This window comes from Galleria mellonella, unplaced genomic scaffold (assembly GCF_026898425.1).
Source record: "Galleria mellonella isolate WM207_F2 unplaced genomic scaffold, CSIRO_AGI_GalMel_v1 utg803, whole genome shotgun sequence".
Classification (NCBI taxonomy): domain Eukaryota; kingdom Metazoa; phylum Arthropoda; class Insecta; order Lepidoptera; family Pyralidae; genus Galleria; species Galleria mellonella.
The window spans coordinates 852,895-876,612 of record NW_026442160.1 but is presented as its reverse complement, the minus strand read 5'-3'; the positions used below and the strand labels follow the sequence as shown (position 1 = coordinate 876,612).

General features: G+C 33.6%; 1 protein-coding gene across 11 annotated transcripts in view; it reads right to left on the bottom strand.

Moving 5' to 3' along the window:
* The window catches only part of LOC113522879 (uncharacterized), a 76,627-nt gene that overhangs the window by 4,428 nt on the left and 48,481 nt on the right, over nt 1-23,718 (bottom strand). For 2 of the 11 annotated variants that reach the window (XM_031913831.2, XM_031913837.2), the window contains 24 exons: nt 21,934-22,154; nt 20,701-20,887; nt 18,683-18,868; nt 17,969-18,221; nt 14,648-14,839; nt 13,808-13,966; nt 13,425-13,643; nt 12,572-12,685; nt 12,101-12,311; nt 11,602-11,755; nt 11,413-11,518; nt 8,507-8,665; nt 8,151-8,309; nt 6,872-8,068; nt 6,714-6,784; nt 6,124-6,230; nt 5,913-6,051; nt 4,429-4,588; nt 3,921-4,039; nt 3,241-3,340; nt 2,393-2,465; nt 1,441-1,566; nt 1,060-1,191; nt 198-337 (listed from right to left, as the gene is read on the bottom strand). In XM_031913831.2, the coding sequence (XP_031769691.2) occupies nt 198-337; nt 1,060-1,191; nt 1,441-1,566; nt 2,393-2,465; nt 3,241-3,340; nt 3,921-4,039; nt 4,429-4,588; nt 5,913-6,051; nt 6,124-6,230; nt 6,714-6,784; nt 6,872-8,068; nt 8,151-8,309; nt 8,507-8,665; nt 11,413-11,518; nt 11,602-11,755; nt 12,101-12,311; nt 12,572-12,685; nt 13,425-13,643; nt 13,808-13,966; nt 14,648-14,839; nt 17,969-18,221; nt 18,683-18,868; nt 20,701-20,887; nt 21,934-22,154 (4,684 nt within the window). Of the gene's footprint in view, nt 1-197; nt 338-1,059; nt 1,192-1,440; nt 1,567-2,392; nt 2,466-3,240; nt 3,341-3,920; nt 4,040-4,428; nt 4,589-5,452; nt 5,493-5,912; nt 6,052-6,123; nt 6,231-6,713; nt 6,785-6,871; nt 8,069-8,150; nt 8,310-8,506; nt 8,666-11,412; nt 11,519-11,601; nt 11,756-12,100; nt 12,312-12,571; nt 12,686-13,424; nt 13,644-13,807; nt 13,967-14,647; nt 14,840-17,968; nt 18,222-18,682; nt 18,869-20,700; nt 20,888-21,933; nt 22,155-23,718 lie in introns of those variants that run through there. The other 9 variants (XM_052901822.1, XM_026908720.3, XM_031913832.2 and 6 more) reach the window with 9 other exon arrangements.

Sequence of the window (23,718 nt, the reverse complement as noted above, 5' to 3'; positions counted from 1 at the left end):
CATATTTAAGAACTCCAGGGAGAGGGAGGGGGACGTCTAGCTCCTTAAAAGGGCGCATATGAACTGTTGGATATATCTTTGCCCATAATCGAATACTCATTTTTTTATTTTGCTTCCCCATCCCTTCCCCTTAAACTACGTCTGTGAAAGTAACAATAAGGTTTTTTATACTGTAATGTATAATAATGGTATTCTACCCAAGACGCCTCCTGATCTACTAGCATGTCCTTCCCCTGATCTAGCGCTAGCCTCATTTCTGCTCGAGGGCTGAGACGCTCCGGTGTCGGCGGCTTCTCTTCTGGTTGTGAAGATTCCTCGGGAGCTGCTGGCTCCGAAGCTGCAATGAGTCAATATTTTACATTTTAACTTGAAATTTTGATTAAAGATCTTTAAAAATTTAAACGAGATAAACGATCATTTAAAGCTGCCCTGTTTGGTAAATATTAATTAATATTTCTCATAAATACTTATTAATATTATTAATGTGAAAGTAAGTTTGTTTGGTATCTCTTAGCGCCGTAACAGATTAACAAATTATTAAGTTTGTTAAGTATTATAAGGGACGGACCTTTATCCATCCAAAAGAATCTTCTTTTAAAATATGTTGGTACAGGTTAGGTACTTTTATCTCGGTCACGCGTACTATAGTAAAGGCTGTTACGAGATTTCATGATGACTTTTTAAAAATTAGATAACGAAGAAATAAGACCTTAAATTCAGCAAATACTGCATTTGACCCATATGCAATAGCTTTGGGGCACTTGTTAAATAGATATTTCGATTTAATAGCATATTTGGAATCGATAAATGAAGAATCAAGTATTGTATAGAAGTAAACGAGCTGACGGTCCACTCGATGAAAACTAGCGTGTGACTGGCCTTCAAAATTTGTACGTACCATTTTGTACCTTTATTATAAAGGCCCATATTATAGTGCTGTATGTAGTGCCATATTCTGTTAATTATATTAATGAATTGCTTTGTTATAAAACTAGAATTATAAATAAGGAAGAACTAGAAGGCTAATACAAGAAGGAATGGTTAGTATAGAACACGTACCTAGAGACATTTGATTGTGCGTGGGATTGTGGATTGTGGTACGCTCGAGTGTGGAGGGCGTGCTGGCCGAGCTGGCTGAGCCCCGACGACCTGCACCAGCACCGGCACGCACCTCCACACACTCTTTTGAAGCTTCCATGTAAAATATAAAATAAACATAAATAATTTACATATTACAGAGACAACAGAGTTCAGCCATATACATCGTGCCGTGTGTCTAATCTTTGCTCTCAGTTATTTTAGTAGTTTATGAATTGGTAGATATATGTTACAATGAGGCTGTTAAATCAAAAATTTCAACGAGTTTTATTCTGTAACAGAATTGTTACACTATCATGTGATACGTCTCATAAGTTCAGTGTTTTAATGAAAGCCACTGACCAGATTGTAAGGGCGTCGAAGGCGCCTCGTTGGTGGGTGTCCGTTCTGGACTCAGCTCGGACGCGGCGCCACCATCGTGCTCCTCTCCAACAGTTTGAGCGGCGCCCGCACCCTCGCCCCCTGCTTCTGCGAATAATCTAATCTTTAGTACAAATTTTTAAGTCTAGATCTGTGAATCAGTGGCATCAGTAGTTTTTTAGGTATGTGTATATTACCTGTACATTATATTGAAATGGAGTGACGATATTATACTATGTATTCCGTTTGTTCATATTATAAATGTTATAATATTTTAAATAATTCAAATTAATCATAATGTAATTAATTACATTAACGAAAGGGTACGGGTGAGGTGCAACGTCTACAAACGAAAGAAATTCGTGCTAAAATACAACAAATTTTAAGGGCACGTAACGTATACTAAAATTAACATTTGTGTTCTTTTGTCCCATATTTAGACATACATGCATCGTGCAGTATTCATAAAATGTTTAATATATTTTATATTCATTTTCAAATGTGATTGTGGACATTTTTCGTCTTTCTCACCTTTGTATCTTAGTCAAGCTGTCCATTTTTCTGTCAACATGTATTTTTGTTAGTATATGATGTTACAGAGTGACTCCTGATTTATTCCTTATAAGGTAATTAATTATATGTTTACAATTGTATCACCATATTCGTAAATTCAATTGTAATATTATTTAACAACTTATAAATGTTTTGTTGTTTTTTTTTTAATGTTCCATTAAATATTTTTTTTATCATTTTATAATCGTCATTGACATTAATGTAAATTGTGTGAATACATGAAATGAATGGAAAAGTGATTTGTATTATACATAGTATTTTTATCAAGACAAGGTAATATGATTTTGACAACGATCAAGGTGAGTCAATGGATGGGGAGTAATATTGTATCAGCAGTGCAAACATCGTCAAGGTAACTCACCTGGCTCTGAAGCAGAGGGCGGCCGGTGCGGCGCGTCGCAGCAGTCGTCAGCATAGAGGCCACGCGCGCTGCCCTGCGCCAAGCGCCGCAACCAGCGGACCAGTCACAATGTGAGATTATACCTAGCTACGGGCTACGCGACACCGACCGGGATATGCCAATAACCCTTGCTTAGATCGATGTATCAATTTTGTAAGTGACTGGAAATTGAGCCTTTGTAGAAAAGCAGAAAGTTTAAAATTCGCGAACATTACAGTAAAACGAGATCTTAGCTCGATGAAGTATTTTCTCTTTAAAGATATAATTTATAAATTGGGACTTTTATAAAATGATGGCAAGGAAACTTGAAAGTTAATTAAATTAAACTACTAATAATTTATACGGATTCATATTTTTTTATTTCAAAGACGGCGAACTCCAAACTGAATCTAAATTCAATAATAATAAACATATATAGTAATTAATATAATTTCATGCAACTAGCATGCTTGAATCAACAATATTTATATATTGTTTATGTGGTTATTGGCATGCTATGAGAATATTCAAACATAGATACATTTGAAACAGCTAGGTAATAACATCTGTCAAATTTAATAATAATAATTTTCAAGTATTATTTTAATATTTACACCATGAACGTTTTTAATTGACTAAATCTAAAAATCTGTACATATCCTGGTCCATTAACAGATGATATTATCATACATTAATTATCTGTATCATAATAACTTTATTGCAAATATTAATGGTACTCTACAAATTTTACTTTGCAATCAGAAACAGTAGTATCTAAGTATCATTTTGCTTAATTTCATAATAATTTATTGTTCAGAGAAAATATTCACCTGGTCGTCAGAGTTAGTAGGTGTTTGCTTGTTGTCTTCACTTCCACTGTCTGAGCATTCTTCTTCTAAAAGAGGTTCTAGCCTTCTTCTGAAAACGTCCCTATATTTACGATTTTGTGTTAGTATGAGTTTTTAAAGAATTTATCACAGGTGTTGTAGTTATTTATAGTATGTTTTTTATTAAGATAAACAAAGGTATTATGTAATCTTAACAAACAGTCCACACACCAATTCATTCGGGTATACCTTATATCCATACTTTACGCACACAAACATACTACACGCCGTCACCTAATGTTTTATAAGTACTAGTAAAAAAGGATTGTTATTTCAATTCGCAATAAAACAATGTAGTAAGAAGACGTGTCATTTGATTTTCTAAAACAGATCAAGCAAAAACATTTTTGAACCTTAAGTGCTACAACAACAGGCAATGTAAATAACTATATAATATATACAGGAAATATTAATAAGACTATCGAGAATATGTTTGATCATATATAAAGCAATTACCACGAGATCGTAGATCAAGAGGTAGAATATATCAAACTTATCTTAAGTAACTTTATTTTACATTTAAGACGTTGAAAAACTAAGGTTCGAATTCTTATCGATCGGCAAACTCTTAATCAACAGTCTTGATATAAAAATCTATAAATGATACTATAATAGATAGTAACCTTGGTAGTAGTGGTCTCAACGTGGTAGGTCCAGTTATCGTCGGCGCCATTAATAGTTCATCCATCATTAGCTCTGTATCATCGTCGCCAGCGTATGATGACGACGACTTTGTTGGTGACTGGAAAGATGAGGAGATTTCAGTTCACATGGGATAAGGTATTAAAAAAGTATAACTATAAGTAAAGTAAAGATCATGTAACTAATTTTTGATGTACTTACATCAAGATATATATTATTTTGCAAAATAAAAAGAGTTAAACTGAAGAATTTGCCTTTTTAACTACAAAAAAGGACTGTAGCATATGGTGAGTTTAAATAGAAAGTGTAATGTAAGAATAGTGGTAACAGTCAAGCAGTTAAACAATACTCATTAAATGATCTTGGCATTTTTCCATTTAATAAAAATTTACAGGTAGGCGGTAAGCACGAAGATTTGTTTGCTCTGTCTAAAGTGTACGTTACATTAAGTACAAAAAGGAATATATATTTATAATTAAAAATGCATACCGATAATGTTCCATGATCAGAGTCAGGAAGATTGTCAGAAAGGTCTCCAGAGGATGGAGTTCCCCAAGCTTCTTCTCCACTGGCGCCACTTCCTTCCCCAGTTTCTGCTGTGCCCTCTTCAGTTCCAAGAGCTGATTTCCAGTCACTCACGCCTAGACATCTATCGTTAGTGATGAAAATATTAATAGTGATGTCTAAGAAACTTAATGCAATAAAGATAACTGAACGCAGTGAAACGTAATTGTCTATGATCATCTAATTTATAAAACTTGTAAGAAGTCACTATTAATTTCACGGTTAGTTTAAATAAATTTAAAAAAAATCTACAACTATGGTTTTAATTATATAACAAAACAATAATTTGACTAAAATACTATTATATTCATACATTTTTAAAATTATTTTAATAGAAATAAAGGCTAAAATGAAGTTAAGTAAGTGATCAACACATCGACGCAGAGTAAGTATTACGCAGAGAAACTATTGTAGCTAATTGAAAATATAATATTTTTGTATTTATGTAAAAAATTTTGAATTGAAAAATACAATATTTTTAGAGCAAATAGTGAAAAAACTATTTGAAAATTTTTTGATGTGAAACACAGGATAGGTATCTATATTAATCTACTTAGAGGTATATCGTTTATATATATATATTATTTATGAATATTACCGTTAATAGTTAAGACTTCTATTGTATCTAAGGAATGTGATTTACGTTTTCTAAAATAATAATTAAAAAATAACAGAGACGTGATAAATTTAAATACAAGATAACTTCTATTCGTTAATATAAAATTAAAGACTAAATTATTGACAGTTTACATATTCTACATAATTACTATATAAATTTTATTTGTATAGCATGAATAATAAATTTATTATATATATTATGTATTCTAAACTAGGATTATTTTTTATATTTAGAAAATCTAAATAAAAACGACTATTTGTCTAATGTTTTTAACTCAATAATGCTATTTTAATTAATATTGAAAACCGAAATGTTCCAATCCACACATACTTATCGCGTTTTTGTTATGTCCTTTCCTGATGAAATCCCCCTATTTAGTAAAAGGAAAAATATATATTACACCAAATATAATAGAATACAAGTCCTTTTTATTTACTTAGGTAATAAACTGAGTCCCGTGAAATTGTATGTAAAATAAATGAAAACTCTTAATCAATTTAAGCCAAATTCTTCGTAATATTTCATGAGGATCTGACTGTTGTAATATTTTAAAGATATATATTTAATTGGGTTGTTGTTGTTATATTTATTATATTTAATAATATTGAAAAATATAAGAAAAATGTAGGAAAAAACGTTTCAATGGACTTTATAAATATAATATGTTATCTAAATGTAATAGCAAGATACAATATACCTTGAGAGTATAATATATTTTTCATGTAAAATAACTGAAAATATTAATTAACAGTAGAACATAATAACTATGAAAAGTACAAAAACCACTAACCTTTCTAAGAAGGACGGTTGCTTGTGTGCTATGGAAGAGTTAGGCACACTTTCTGTGTAACTGAATATGTTCATTTTCTCAACAACGAATGATCCTGCTCGTGCTGTCCATCCCATGATTCCACCAGCTGCTCCAGATACTTTAAAACAAAAATGTAATTTTAGTAAATCATCTCATATTATAAAAACAAAGTCATGATTAAATGGTTTACCTGGGTTATAAGCTTTTGATGTTTCCGGTTCTTGTGTGGTCAGTCTTACATTACCATCGTCAGTCTCATCAGAAGGTAGCCTCTCGAGGCTCGACATCGTGCCATACCTATACGTGTGCACATAGTGATTATTAAACATTAATAACTAAAAATTTTGATCACAAAAAAAAAAAAACACGTAGATGACAATAATAACAAAATTAATATAAGAATAACCAACTGAATCCAATCGATTACAAAAATAATCAAAATTGGTTTAGAAATGTCGAAGATGTTGCGTAACATTTTTCCAAAGTAATTACAATAAAAATGCAGTCGAATTGAGAACCTCCACTTTGAAGTTGGTTTAAATAGAATATTGACTTTAATTTACATAACTTAAATATAGGACCGTATTGACGAAGCACCATTTCGATTAAGGTTATTAAAATCAATTCATAGTTAGTGAAGAAATTGCATAGCATAAAATAAATGTAATAAAAAGGCAATCGAATTGAGAACCTCCTTTTGAAGTAGTTGAAATTAAATAGAATTTCTGTAACGAAGTACCTAGATACATCTTCGAAATAAAAATTGTGATAATAGCAAACCTTTTGAGAGATACATAAGGAAGGTCATCTGGTACATCTGGGGAATCAGGTGAATCGTCTATGAAGGTATCCTGAAGCAAATAAAGTTAATGCAAGGAATATAGTTTAATTATTATAGAGTTTGAACAACCATTCATAAAATATGACAAACAACTTACAGTCTTATTGTTTGTGGTACTATAATCTGGCGTTGGAGGTACAACGGCTATATTAGGGACAGGAGATTCCGACTTAGCAGAACCAAGACTTCCTGGTCTTGACACATTATTTGCACTCGCTAATGATGATCTCTTGAATGGTTCAACTCGCATAAGATGGGCTGCTGGATTAATGGCCGATAAGCCCATCAGCATTAGCGGTCCTAATTCTAAATCATCATCTGATCCTATATCATTCACATTTGTGTTAGCATTTACATCTTCAATTTTTTCAGTCTTCCTATTTATATCTCCATTCATTTTACTAACAGCTGATATACCCATTTTTGGAGATCTTCTTATACCTCTTTCTATTTTGAAATCGTTGTCATCCTCATGTATTGAGTCATCTGACAAAAAAACTGACGATGTTTTAAGACATGTGCCAAGATTTTCTCTTTTTGTAATAATATTCATTCCTAATACTTTATTAAGCACATTCTCTGCCTTTTTTCTAGTTATTTGTTCTTTTCTTACAGACGCCGGTGATGGATAATTTGTAGATGATACTCTATGCTTAGACAATGTTATACTCTCTACACACTTAACTTCATTCAAGATTTTTTCTTGTGCTATAACACATTGCACTTGATTAGCAATATTAGAATTCGACATTCTTAAATCATTAGAACTAGAATTAAAAACCATTGAGCTACAAGTAGTATGACTAGTAGAAAGAGGACTATTATTTCTACTACTAGAAGATGGACTCGGTGATCTGTAAGACTCTTTCCTTAATTCCAATTGACTTTTTGTTTTATTTTTAGAATGGACGCTGGTCGTAGACCTATTTAAAATTGGAGAATCTGTTTTTAAATCATATGATGTTGATTTCAACATTTTTTGGCTTTGCTCAATAGAGTCTATCACTTTTAAGGCTGCCGTAGGGGCATCCTCAGGACGTAATTTCATAGCACCTTTACGCTCTAAATGACTAAAGTTTCTTGGCTTACGATTACCACAGTTCGAACTACACGCACTGTTAGAACTTTTGTTTGAGTTAGAATTTTGTGGCGAGGGTGTTGTTTTTTGTTTCGTTGGCAAAAGTGGATCTTTTTGTGACACTAAAGGACTGTTGGGTTTAGATAAGCACTTTTTGTGGCACTGTCTGCAAACCGGTATAGTGTCTACCACTACTGGACTGGTTCTTACTGTTATCTGAAAAAATATATAATAATTTATTACATGTAAATTTAATACAGTTATCGAATATTACCTTTTATGTAACTACTTCAAATACCTGACTTCCTGAATTACTACTTTTCGACGGACTACGTTCATTTTCTTTTTTTTCACCCCCTGCTGGGCCTTTATTTTCATTATTGTTCGTTACGAGGTCAGCAACTTCTAAAAGATTCAGTTCTTTGGACCTTTTCCTTAATTCTTCTACGCTCCACATCTACAAAATAAATTATAAGATTATAAAAATAAATTTCGAAAAAATTTTGTAGTATATTTACTCATATTTTTCAATATCCATATACTACAAAATTTGTTGTTTCATTTGTTTTTCGTCCAAACAGTAAAGTTAATAACTATAAGTTGACTATAGTCTTCTATTTATACTGCTATAATTTATTTAACAATTTTGCTTGCCTCCATATCAGGTTCTGGGGGGTCCATTTCCTCAGCTTCAGGTAACTGGGTCATCCATCTTTGCAGATGTAGCGTGGAGCCTCTACTTCTAGTACTTCTAGCACCTTCAGTCGCACTGCCTCCTGCACCAGTCTGAGTTTCCGCTGAGCTACGTCTCGTCTGACGGATGAAGAATTAACTCATCATCATCATCATCATATCAGTCTTTAACTGTCCACTGTTGAACATATGTCTCCCCTTGGGGGGTTTTGTCAGTAGTTGCCACGCTTGGCCGGCAGATCGGCAACCTTCCTTAGTCAGCTCTTACGACACCCACGGGATAAGAAGGGGTGGTCAAAATATATAAAACAAAAAATATATTAAATTGTATATCTCTGTGGATATTTCGATCAGCTTCAAATTTTTAAATATTTATATCACACGTATTATTCAATATCGTTACTCACCTCCTCCTCAAAATTGTTATTTGAATCATTCTTGAGAAATAAATATTTATAGAATATTGTGTGCTATATTTATTAAATAAATTATATGCTAGATGCGACGTAACAGAAATTAATCTTAAATAATATTTTATTTGATGTTAATCAAAGTTACTTTCATGGAATTATGAATTTGACATTAGTTATGCCTAAATTGTTGACTTCAGAGATGTACTTGTTGTTAAACATAATGATATTATTTTCAACAGTATACGAAACTGTAGCATATTTTATATAATCAATATGTACTAGTATTTTAATAAATTAAACAAATAGACGTACGTTAGAATGGATACATAGAAAAATGGTAGCTTGTTAGTATTTACTGGTGGCTTGTCACAACAGATCTCGTTAGCGTCGCAAAATCGTAATTCTAATTATGTGATGAAATGAAAAAAGATATCTCCATTGACAAAATCTCTTTATTTACGGATAATTAGAAATATACTGTTTCGATCTAAACATAAACATCCAAATTTATATATTAATTTTAGTCCATTTGCATGTTACAAAGAACCCAGGGTAATAAGTAAAATACCTTCTCAAAATTATAATTTTTTTCTCTCGTAATCTATTTAGACTATATTTAAAATTTACACACAGCCAAAGACATCGAAAATTATTGATTCTAACTACGAATTTGTTCAGTAAAAAATGGAGGTCACATACATGTTTAAAAACCCGCGAATTAGGTTATGTGAACATTTTGCGATGCTAGCGAATAGTTTCATCTAAACATTCTTAATCATCAATTGCAAAACATGACATACTGAATCATCTATAATATTAATTTATATAGGTAAGAATATAAATGTATATATGTAAGATAAGAAGCAATTGCTAAATCATTTAACATTAAATTTTACACCAACTACCATTTTTCATTGTAGACACATATTCTAATGGCGATAAGTGCGTTCAACATAAGAAGCGTCAAAACAAAAAAAATAAACTTTGTGTAATTCTACGATGAAGTCTACATAGTATTGCGTTGGAAGCTGATCGCCAAATATCCACATGACCTGTACAAGGTAACTGTTTATGTACAGATTTAAAAACGAGTCAGTTTCATGCTTTACAACATTAATATCTTGAATGGTGTACAAAATCAATTGCTTGTTCCATTACATATTTAAAAGGAAGCAGAAGTTAATTGGAAAAATATTCGAAACTTCGTTAACAGATAAAACGCATCAAAATACATTATAAGAGAGGACGGAAGACTTAAGAAGCGAACGTATTTTGAAAAAACGAGCTATGTTTGCAGTATTTAATATAACTAGCTATGTTGAACATGGTTGGTACCCTACAGTTACAATTTTGACACAGATTTCTATTTGTAAAATGTTAAGTATTGGCATACATTTATTTACCTTAAGCAACTTGTACCTCTAATTACCCCATTTGTGGTTATATTTCAGTTCTATGAATTTACTCTGTTAAAAACACTCGTTTAATTTTTTTTAGGTCATAATCATACATATTACTAGAACACTGTAATATCATAAGTGGGTATCAGACTTATTATTAATTTTCTATCATATAATCAAAATACCGAGATCTCATTTCAATACTGCTAATGTTCGAAAATATGTCTCTCAAAAAATGTATTACCACAACCTTAATCTCAACTATAAGCAAATTTATAACAATCCAACAAATTTTGCTCGCGCCGTTTATTCGGCCAGTCTACACGACGAAAGCTTTGCATATCTACTGATTTTAAGTATCAGTAGGCCAACTGTCCTAAACATCAGCTATCGAACCACAGGGCTACTAGAACACACCATAAAAGGTCAAGATAGAGTAGGCCGTGAAATCCTATCCCTATCTCCATTTGTTTCCACATGTCCGGGGATAGCAAGACTCCGCTAACTCCGGATCTGACTCCGCAGATCAAAGTTCTAAATAAGCTGGGGGAGTAGGCCTTTCTGGCAGTGCCATTCGGGGCAGAAGGGGGTCATCCGGTAAAAAGATGCGTTCTTCTACAGCATGTTTATAGGAAGGATCGACATCAAGGTCTGCTAATGCTAGATCTGCTTCAAAAGATTCCCATCGACAGCAAGGGGAGGATTCTGAATAATCATCACCTCCATCCGGCGTGAGTTGAGCACTTGGTGATGTCGGCGGTTCTTCATTCTTTTCTATACTGGAGGAAGACACAAAATGCGAAGAGAACGTTTGAGAATCAGCCGGTGAAAGATTAGCTGAAGGTGTCTCAGGCGTTGGAGCCGTTCTCCACACCGTGCTTAATGGGCCTCTAACAGGCAGAGGGGTTGGGGAATTAGAGTTGGTTCGGACATCAAAACTGACTCTGACTTCCTTTTCTGGGCGTTCTTCTATGAGCATGTTTAGGTGGGACCGGTACGAGCTGGCTGGGAGAAGAGCCAGGCTCGAGTGCCGTTGGATGCTGGACGCAGATACCTGGCGTTGCTGTGAGTCGAGGGTCGCTAGGGAGAAGGTGAGCTGTGGGTCCGGTGAGTCTAGCGGTGACCCGAGCGGTGTTCCTGTCATCGTATGAGCTCGATATCTGTGGACATAAAATAATAATATGTAATACTTTTTACAAGAAAAGGAATAGGTTATATGATTTTTTCAAAAGCTTTAACTTACATTTGTCTTTGAAGTAAACTCTGCCACACTGCTTTTAGGTCTATCGAAGGCGCTCGTAGGATGACGGTGCGTGTTCGTCCAGGTGTCCGAGGAGCACACGACACTAGTGGACTCTCACCTCCCGCACGCCCAAGTATTAAGCGGAATTCCGTTGCTGAAAATGTTTTTTAGATTAGCAGGTATAAAATTACAATAACTAAGGTCGGAATTAACTAGTAATCCTAACACATTTTTATTATTTATAAATTATTCTTTATAATTAAAGTACAACGATTCATCTGAGAATAATGGTCTATTTTATATTCGATAAAAATATAGATGTTTGGATTAGTTCTAATAGGTAATAATTTGTTAAATTTGCTTTTGTAAGATTTTTTATCATCTTTATTATTTATGGTATTTCGAAAATGCTATTACATATATATTAAGGTACTAAATACATATACAATTAATAGGGTTCGGTTTTTTTTATAAATACGTTAAAATATCCCGGTCTAACCTTTTTTTCTAACATTGAATTGTGCTTCAGATACGGTTGCTAATGCGACAGGCTCTTCTGTGACGAACAGTACTCTGTCTCTGGACACGGTGGCGAAGAGTAAAAGATCACTAAATAGTAGCGCCCAGTACGGCCTCACTGCTCGGCCCTCAACTCTCGACAACTCGCCTCCAAAAATCCATTGTCGACCAGCCGTGCTTAGGACGAACGGCTGGAAAGAAGATGAAATTATCAGATTATTTATTCATCCATCTGTCATCATCCATAATTCATCATCTTCATCTGTGATAAATGATTTAAAAAATATATATACTATTTATTAGATGTTGAATTTTTAGACATCACCTTTTGAACGTTACAAATATGATATTGTGTTCTGATATTAATTATTTGAAAAGTCTAAATGGATAAATGATTTCACTTTATAATTTTAAATACTAATAATAAGTTTGTAACTGAAATAATAATTACCTTACACCTAGTGAACACTAGTCGACTCTCAAGATCAGCGACAGAAAGCAACGGTTTACCGTCACCAGCTAAACCCATCAAACCTGAACCAGCAGTTACGTCTTGATAACCACTCTGAAATATAACAGTGTCAATAAGTACCTATATAAAACTCAGTGGTTGTGGACAATATTATGTATGAAGATCTATTATTGTATAATATGATTTTAATAACTCATTGACATTCCATTATTGGATACAGGTCTTGTTCCTAAAAGCTTGGTATTACCATGCTGGCCTAATTTTGTTTGGTATAGTTATAAACTAAGTGGCCAATCAATCAGTATTCTCAGCTGGGAATAAGTGGAACGTGTTAAATATGTGCATTATAAACGGAAGTTCCTTTTAAGAGCCTTATGCTCCTGATGAGGGATAACAGGAAGACATCATGAACATCCCCTTAAATTTTTAAATTATTTTGTACGATACAAGAATTTAAAAGTAACTCTAGAGATTCTTTCGAGTTTTTCCCGGCTGATTACATTCGAAACATAATAGAAGAAGTTTTAATTGGACATAGAAATGTTGTTATTATGTTTATTGAAATAAAATATATAATTATATATACCAATTTTTAGTTATAACTTTGTTTGATTAATCAGGATATACTCCATATCCATGTTATCCTTATATATATATATATTTTATATATCTAAATATCTATATACTCTTTCCTGAATAGTATATGCATGCCAAATTTCATAGTTAGCTTCCCAAAACGTAACAAAAGACTTTATTTCATAAATATAATATTTATTTATGTATTGTAAAACATTTCTAATTTACCTACCTTTTACCTACGAATTGTACTAACCTGTAACTGCTCAACAATAACTTGTAGCTGTTTCTTTTCTAACTGATCATAAGGCCCCGCTCCGCCTGCCGCTGCGGCCGATCTCATCAACCTCAACAACTCCCGGAACTGTTCTAAGGGTTTATGTACTAGAGACGTGATGTCAGGCCTTCTTCGGGGTATGGGTGGGCTCGTGCAGAACCGAGAGAATGCACCGCTTGGGTCCTTTGATTTCTTTACCTAATAACAGATAAAACTAATAGTAAATACGAATAATATCGTTCTAATTATCCTTCGAATACAAAATTGTTTTGATGTCAGTTCATCTGGGAGTGATTAGCAAAAAATAGCTTAGATTTTGTTTCTCAAACGATACAGTCAAACGAAGCACCATTAAAACCTACCAAAACGCAGTCAGCTCTTTTCAATCCTAGACAATATTTCTTATAAAGGCTAAGGAACACAGGGGTCTTCTGAAGATACACCGCAACCACAGTCGATGACTGAATTTCGCCGTCGTATTGAACGATTTGGTCTAAAACATCTTCTGATAATCTGAAGATCTGCGAACAAAAAGTTTGCTTTAAAATTTGAGAATATTAATTTATTTCAATTATCTACCTCTTTGGACTTGAGATGTAACTATACTTTTTAAACCAAATAAGCATATTGATTCCTTTGATGGTAAACGTTTCGCGTTTCCTATAAACGTTTACAATACATTGCTGTACTAGTACCGTTTGCTGTGATTGTTATTTTTATTTCAAACTCTGAAGGAGTCTAATTATAATATACTTCATTAAGACTATTATGTGTCGATAGATCATAATCAGACCAAACCATATCACAAATACTTTTAGATCTATACTGATCATTGAAGGTTGTTATTTGACTCAAAGTATGTTATATACCGATTATAATTGGTGAACCTAGAATAGAGAGTTAGGCTCCATTTGCAAAGTAATATTCAAATATACTCGGGGAGTTATGAATAAGCCAATTATGTTCAACACAATGGTAACATTTCTTAGTTACAAAAGGCAGTTCCAACCTTGTGCCAATTGCTTTTTATAGGCCTTTTAGTTTTAAACTAGGGAGTGCTAAAGAACAATGAAACATATCGTCTAGTCGTCTATTAAATTTGTCATTACATTTTGTTATCACTTGAAGTCTAAAATAAAAATAGGAGTATACTTATCAAGAAATCATTAAGAAACTAAATTGAATAAAATATATTTGCATACCTCTTCAATATTTTGAAACAGAAGTTGATGATCACTAGGAGCTATCAGGTCAGCTCTTTCAGCCAACGGGGAGACGAATCGCACCAGGCCAAATTGCAAACAGGTGGCGTAGTGTTGTTCCCTCGCTATGACGGCTAGAAGTGCCCGCCTTCTGCCGTCCGTCGACAGCCCTGGTGTCTGTTGGTGGAAGTCCTTATAAGGTAAAAACTTGATTAGGTATTGAATTTTATGAAATAGTACAAACTTTACTCAATGAGGACGAAGACGAGCTAGCAAATCAAGTTACTTCAAGAGTCAGTTTGCTTGTTTTTTTTCTTTAATACCACTGAAATGTCAAACAAGCTGCATGTTTATTAGCACTTCAGTGGTATAAAATATGTAATGGCCTACCTAATGGCAAGTGTTCGCTGGCAAGCCGTAGCTCATGATTGTCCATTGTTCTATTATTTATTTTATTGTATAACTTGTCAACTACTACTGTTTTCATTTCTCTTTTATTGTAAGTGGTCACTGTAGCCTATGAACGCCTGCAATACTACGAGTGTTAGGTGCGTGTTGCATTGTTTGAAGTATTTGCATTAAAATTACAGGGTACCTCTTTAGGCCTTGAGAATGACTAGGATATGAGGATGAAGTCTGTATCCATGTCTACAACTATCGTCGTACTGTCCATGAGTTATAGAGCCTCGAGCCTCATAGACGGGTCAACTAATTATCAAATTAGCTGACTCGATTTTTTTTATCAATATTCTATATACTTACGTATACGATGAATCTTGACGTATTATATAATAAATTAAACGAGTATTTACGTATTAAAATGATGCAGAAATTATAAGACAACATAAATATAGAAGTTATAAATCACCCATAACTATTTATCACGCAAAATTGTATGAAAAACTTAACCCGCTATTCTCGAAGCATTTGTATGGAGACACTGTATTTATATAATCTAAGGTGTCTTTGGCTGTGTCTTTATCTAATGCATAGATTATTGTGTTCTAGGTCAATAGTTCCATGAAGGTTGAATACTTTTGCCTCGGGAGCGACATCAGTCGTTACCATGGTCGGTTTAACCTGGCCAAAATGACGAGATAATCCAGGTAAATTATTATAATTTACATAAACTGTGTTAATTCCCGTCTCTTTTAAACTATTAACCATGCAACGCGAAAGTATAAAAGTTAGTAGGTTGAATATTACGATAATGAAAAAGAATATATATATATATATATATATATATATATATATATATATATATATAATATTCTTTATATTTATGTATATATATTATAATAATTTTTTATGTTATTTATGCATATAATATTTATTGTGTATAGGTATACATTATTAGGTGTTATTTCCTTTACCTATTCCAATAATGAAATACCGCTTTCATGACTCACTGTTCATCCCAAAGATTGACTGGTAGAGAATGCTATCAGCATTAAGTCGTTTTTTCTACCATATTTCCTTTTGGTCAATAAAATTATTTAAATAAATTAAATAAACCGCAATTTTTTGGTCTCAATAATTCTTATATTGAAGAAATGCATTCATTTTCAATAATTTTATGACTTTAATAATGTTACTGTATCTTTTCACATATTTTTTCTAAGCTTTCATTATGTGTAATTTTATTTTTAACGAAAGAGAATAGAATGGTAATTCTGCCTGTGCCATCGGTATACGCTAGCGGGGCGCCAGTGAGAGATGATAGGTGACGATGAAGGCAGGACAATTGGTCTATCGTGAAGAATTCAACAAGAATTATTTACGATGGTTTCCAGGGGAACTTTTTTTATTCCTTTCCCCCCAATTATGTGCACTCAGGTGGATTTGTTATCTATAGAAACACTGATGGATATTTCAGTAATAATGTGATTAATTTACTTATGATTAATTATATTGATGGGGGAAAACTGAATTCATTTATTTTGGTGAAGATTAAAGCTCGCTAACGTACCGGAGCCTTTATTTCTTTCACGGCCTCGATGTTACAAGTAAGTGCAGTAACTTATCGTTTTATTGTAAATGGTGTATTTACCATCTTTTTACTTTAATTATATAAGTCTTAGTAGTAGTAATAATATTAACCAACTATAGTTATAATATTGCGGTGTGGTCCCGGAGTAAAAAGGGCTAGCCCTTCCTTTCTCGTAAGAGGCGACTAAGGGAACTTAATCGTTGAGGTATAGGCAGCTGAGTCCCTCTTAAAGCATCTCTAAAGCCTAGCTGGAGTTGCCAAGCGTGGCAACTACTGGCATACCCCCCTTATTGGGGAGGCCTATGTTCAGCAGTGGACAATAAACGGCTGATATGATAATTATAATAACTTTCTCTTAAATAACTTTTTTTATAATAATATCAGTCAATTTAGAGAGTTGTATGTACATTTGCATAAAGATTTATATAAAAATCTGAATCTATGTATGTAAACGATTATTATCACGTTTGTCTTAATTATATTAAGAACTATTTAAGGTAACACGTGGATGGGAAAAAAGAAACAAAAGAAAATCAAAATAAAAGCAATAAATGTATTTGCACTTAATATTATGAAACATAAATTAAAATAATGATAACAGGAACCAATTTAAATACGGAGTTTCAAGAAAATATAAATTAAAAGACAAATTGTTTTAAAAATAAGAAATGTACAATTACACAAAAAAAAAGTGTGAAATACCAGAAGGTAAATGTAAAATTAATGAACAAAAACAACACGCGAAAGTCTTATACGAAGAAAATAAATAGTTAAACATTAACAAAATAAATATTAACAAAAACAATAAGCTTAAACGTAACACTTTCCCCATTTAATGAATTTGATTTAATTATACAATGAAAATATAAAATCTAAACTACAAATTGTTACACAAGGATAGATTGACGAATCATATAAAATTACTATTTAAAAATAGTGGAATGTACGAAGTCTATGCTAGGATAGGACTATACAAAATAAATAATAAAACACACGACCAAACTGTACATAGGTTTATGAACATAACGGCGAGAGCACATGCAAACTTGACGGCCAGAAGTTCAATACTAGCACCACTTTCTTGAATTTGGAACTCCAATTCTAAATTCGAATTACATAAATTCTATTCCAATCAATTTGATTGTAACCAAAAATACTGATTTGGTGAAAATATAAACATGAGTTGACTAAATTAGGCGTTGAAAATAAAAGATGTAATTGGGCGAGGTTATTTAATTGACCAAGTTGATTAGAATAGATGTACAGATGACTAGTATGCCACATTTTTTCAATTGTAACCTAAGGAACTACACTATGATGCCATTACCAACCTCTTTGGAAAAGGTGACTTGGGGTAAGTGCAGTTTGCGTCGGTCAAGAGACTGGCTAGTAGAGGAACAAGCTGTCGGGGGTCGAGCAGCCGTTGCTGGCGATGCTAAGGCGGCAGCACGGGGTGATCGTGGTGGCGGTGGTGGTGTAGACTCGGGAGGAGGGATGGTCACTTGTGCTAATCTCGCTCGTACACCTGCACCGTTCTGAGGAACTCTTCTGAACGTCTCTATTGTGAGCAATTGGCCAGCAGATCTGTAAAGATGTGATATTTGAAAATGACAATCAAACAATCGACTAAAATAAGAAGTTCAGTTTAATAATGTTTGATTTTGCATAATTTTGAAATATTTATGTCCTAATGTATGCGACTCGAGAAATCTACTAATGTAATAATATTTATCTTAGGTATGTAAACACAAAGTTGCGCTGTCTCCGAAGACAAATGCTAGGTTTCAAGACTTAAACTCTTTATATTTTTATAGCTCGAAAGAAGAATCAGTTAAAAGTAACGGTAAAACAAATTTGGCCTATCATCGTCTTTAATTTTGACGAGGACAGTAAGTCAATTACGGGTAAGGATAATTGTTTTCTAGCCATGAAAACGAAGATCTTTATATTTCGCTAGGTGAAGCGTAAGTCTATCCGAAAATAAAACCTTTTCACTTATTTATGTAGGTAAGTGCTAGAAGATATAACGAGGTAAAACAACTTACTTAACAAGATTCCTCACGTCTTCCTCAGTAGCTGTCACCACATTTTTAGTACCAACAAAAACAATGTAATCCCCAGCTCTCAGTCCCGCACGTTCAGCTGAACCGCCAGCTGCGACCCTTTCAACTCTTGGAGGTCGGGTCCAGACAACAGTGAAGCCGAAGCCACCCCCGGATCCTCGGACCAGTCTGTTAAAAATGTAGAATGTTGAATATAAGTTGAATGTACAAGTAATATATATATTTATATCAGTAATTATGTATTAATGTATTCGATGACTAACTGATGACAATGATAATCAAACAGTTTATTCGACGTGTAGTTATGTCACATCTTTCTTTGTCGTGGGCATCGTAAGAGGCGACTAAAGGAACTAAATGGTCGAGGAATGGGCAGCAGCGTCCTTCTTAAAACATTACCAAAACTTAACTGCGGTTGCCAATCCGCTCGCCAAGCATGGCAACTACTAGCAAGAGTTTCGTTATGGGAGAGGTTTATGTTCAGCAGTGGAGCAGTTAACGTCTTATGTGATATTCAATGGCATATTTGTGGTCATAAAAAAAGGAATAATGTAGATGATATTAGTAAAATATTTGATGAACACAGCAGAGTAAATATTGCGGTATCAGAGTAAATTACTGTTTATTTAGGAGCGTTCACTGTCATCTCGTATACGTAACTAGTAGGAGGTCTGTTTGCTAGGGAGGCTTAGCTGCTTAATCTGCTTTATTGGTTAAGGTAGTTGGTGCCTTGTTTGAGGTATAACAGGCCAATTATAAATGTATTGTAAATGCATGGGAAATACTCTCACCAGTCGAGTACTTCTTTTGATGTTCATAATATTGATCTTATGAAAGACTATTGATTTTATGCAAGATTTCTATACAAATGTACTATATGTGGAATATTTTTACTTATATTATAAATGTGAAAGTAAGTTTGTTTGTTTTACTTTATAGCGTCCTAACAGCTTAACTAGCTAGTATAAAATTTGTTACACATGTAGTATATGGGATGGAAAAGGATATAGGCTATATTTTATCACGGTCAGTAAATATATCCCGCGTGACACGCGGGTGAAATCGCAGGTTTTGAAAATTGGACTCGCATTTCCGCACTAAACCTCCCATTTGGGCCGTTGTACGTGTCACGCGGTCAAAAGTTAGCATTCTCAGGTAAAAGCTAGCATTTTTAGTATATGCTTTATATTGGTATTGCTCCAATATCTATATATTGGGTTCTTTTGGACATTGATGGCGGAAAAGGTCATCACCCATTTGGATATCGCCCGTACCGATCGGATATCTATATTAATTTCGATCGGGTTTTTCATGTCGACAATAAATATTGGATAACACGTTTAACATATTCGTTATTAGGCCAATACATAGATATTGGAACTAAAATATATAGATATTGCTATATATTACTCATCCCTAGTACGCCACTTGCATCTTTATTTACGTAGTTTTATATCTACTTAATTGCACAACGAAATAACTCGATACACGGTGATAACTTTTGTTACTACTTACTAAGATATTTTATAATCTCTAAATTTTTGTCATTTTGTAATTGACAATAAGTGTCATTGTAGTCATTTATACTAATATATATAATTGTCATACAATAAGGTTAGTTTACCAGAGGGAGACTTTGTACAAAAGTCGATTGCTTGGGTACCTCTGTCCCATTCGTGTTTTAACCGTGAAGCAGTTGTGTTTGCATGACGGTGTTTCGGTTTAAAGAGTGGGATATGGCGTGAATTTACTGGGTACAGAGGAATAACACCTGAGTCCTCAGGAATGGCAACGCATGGGGGGTATCATGAGCGAAACAGTATACTCTGTTATGTCCATGGTACTGCTCATGTCTATAGGCGACGGTTATCACTTTCCATCAGGTGGACTGTCAGCTTGGTTGCCATTCTAAGTTGTATAAAAAAAAAGTTTGTTAATACAATCATCAATAAATTATTTTTTATTTCAAAAGGGTCAGCTTTTTTTAAACTGGGCCTTACTTTCTGGTGGTAGTGAAAGGAGTGCGGCCATTTCTTTGTGCTCTCCGGGGTGCCGCTGGGTCTTCAGGTGGGTCCAGTTCCAGATACCGGAGGAACAGATGTTCATCAGCCTCCCGTTGTAGTGCCGCAGCTACCGTTTGAGTTTGATTCGTGGCATTGGCTGATGATGGACCATTTGTGGCCATACCTGAAATATCGACCAAAATTACAATTTATATTTGTTTGCTCATTGCACATCATAGTTGGAGTTCACTCCCGGGAAAGATGCAGAAAGCGGTGCTCTTAGATTCTGCCCGCATTGTACGCCGGTCTCTCTCCCTGGGGCCCTGAACCTCGGTCGACTGTGCTTTTGCCGGGGGCTAGTTTGCCATCTCCTCTCCTTAAGAGGGGAGATGTAAATTTTCTAAAAATTTAAATAATAATAAATCTCTTTATTTTCAGGTATATACCCATAGTTTAGTTATTACATTATTAAACAAGATTTAAAATAATTACCTATACTTGGAAAAATACTTTTATGTCTGTCCAAATGTGAATTGAGCAATTTTATTTTGATAGACACACTAACAGTAATAATGGTCTCGACTCAATAATTGCTTTCTTTTGAACTTATATCAATTTAGTAATACTAGACCATAACTATTTAAAATTGAATCCACTATTAAGAAAGGAATCAAGAGGTCCAGAATTGGAGTGCGTGCATGAGATATAAAAGTAGATGAAGCAAGAAATGGGTATAAGAATTATGGCATTAATCACTCGTAATTTACCAGAGGGAGACTTTGTAAAAAAGTCGATTGCTTGGGTACCTCTGTCCCATTCGTGTTTCTACCGTGGACCAGTTGTGTTTGCATGGCTGTGTTTCGGTTTGAAGGGTGGGATATGGCGTGATTTTACAGGGTACAGAGGAATAACACCTGAGTCCTCAGGAATGGCAACGTATGGGGGGTATCATGGGCGAAACAGTATACTCTGTTATGTCCATGGTACTGCTCATATCTATAGGCGACGGTTACCACTTTCCATCAGGTGGGCCGTTACCTTGTTTGCCATTCTAAGTGTATAAAAAAAATAAAAAAAATCTTGCCAGTAGATAGAAAAAGAACCTACATGATGGAAGCGATTTTTACTTTCGAAAATTTTATATACTAAAGTATTAAAATTCTGAAGATAAATTAAGGTATTTCATTCTAGAATGAACGTTAATATTAATGTCATAAAAATGGTATTAACTTTTGTCGTTGTGATTCTCCTTGGTGCCATCGTTGGTGCTTTCTATGTTATCAGTAGCCATTTTGCGTTGCCCTTCAGTCACGCGGTCGTCTCTGCCCCTGTCATTCGTGTGCGCCGGCGCACCTTGCCGGCCGGTACCTTGCAGGAAGTACGTGCCACTGATGTCGCTGTTAAGTGCATCTTTCAGCGGGAACGAGACACATCCTAGAAACTCGCTCCGACTATAACAAGAAGAAAAAATGAAATTAGAAAAGATACAATTAAGAAATCTAATTGTGAGAACAATAAAATAAATACAGATAAAAAAAATCGAAACACTGATAGAAATTTTATTCGTTTAAAAAATGTAAAAATCTGATATATATATATATATATATTCAATAATCTGTTATGCTTGGATTTTTTAGAGTTACAAACGCCTTGATTAAAATAATTTGCAGTATTTATAATTAATAATATTGAATCGTGCTACTGTTTTGCCATATGTCTAGTCCATTTGAAAACAATAAACATTGAAATAAAATATAATTTAAAAAGGTTTACAGTCAATAAGCGGTAAAAGAATTTAAATAACTCTTTTTTCTTTCGAAATGAAATCTATTCAATAAATCAGAAGAAGATTTTATTACTTTATTATAAAAATGCATCTAAAAGATTGAGACGAGACGAGAAATGGTCGAAAGTCAAAATAACTGTGTATCTCTGAGCCAAGATTAATGTGAAATAAATATTCGTCTGTATTGAAGACAGTGAGTCATCGAAAACAACCGACCCTAATGTAGCATGACTAAGGTCTTAGGCTACGTAGATAAATTGCGCCACGTGTTTATCAGTAAATATAGGCTACATGTCTTACGATCATTTTCTGACATACATTTGTTACGTCATTTGATGCTTTATGTTTTCATCCTTATATTATAATAGTACTTTCAATTTATTTACAATAGGAAAGGCAAAGAAATTAAGCCATACAACTGTTTTACAGTAAAAAGAACAAAAATTTTTACTGTGGATCTACAAATATCCATGTTTTAACAAAGAAAAGTTGCCATATCTTTTTAAGGATTCTTTGGAATGGCCACAAGCTCTCTTATCCCTTTCCTTAATATCTTAAATAATGAACATAAAATTCTATATACACATAGCATTAGACATATGTAGATTATTTTTATTCCAGCCATAGAGGATAGCTAGTATAGTAGATGATAAAACGAGGCTTTTTATTCCCATTTCTTTTCCTTTTTCTAAATTCCTGTGAACGCCTCCTAATAATCAGGTCACATATAATAATAATGCAATGTCATTGTGATTATGTGTGAAAATTTCAAATATTGATACAAAATCTGATTCCATAGTTACATTGCAAGTTTTAGATCCAATAGTTGGATCAAAAATGATATTAATGGAAGCTTACAAAGACAGTTATTTTTTTCCAAGCGTAGTTTTAAATAGTATATTATTAGTAGTTTTAAATAGTATATTTTAAATAGTATCTTTAAATAGTACAAAGTTGCTGTCTGCGTTTGTTTTTCCGCTTACTTCTTCTAAATAACGGATATTGATACGGGTTTCACTGCTATTTAGATATTGTTTTACAGAAGTGTGTGCAATTATTACCCGTGTTTAGTTAGGGCGAGTTACTAGCTGTCTAAATATTTAATATTGTAATAAATAAGAACGATGGTATTAAACAACTCAAATGTATCAGATTTTAAGAAATCATAATCTCTTTGAACTCGATTACCGATGACATTGACCTCATCGTTGAATTAGCACCGTGACTTG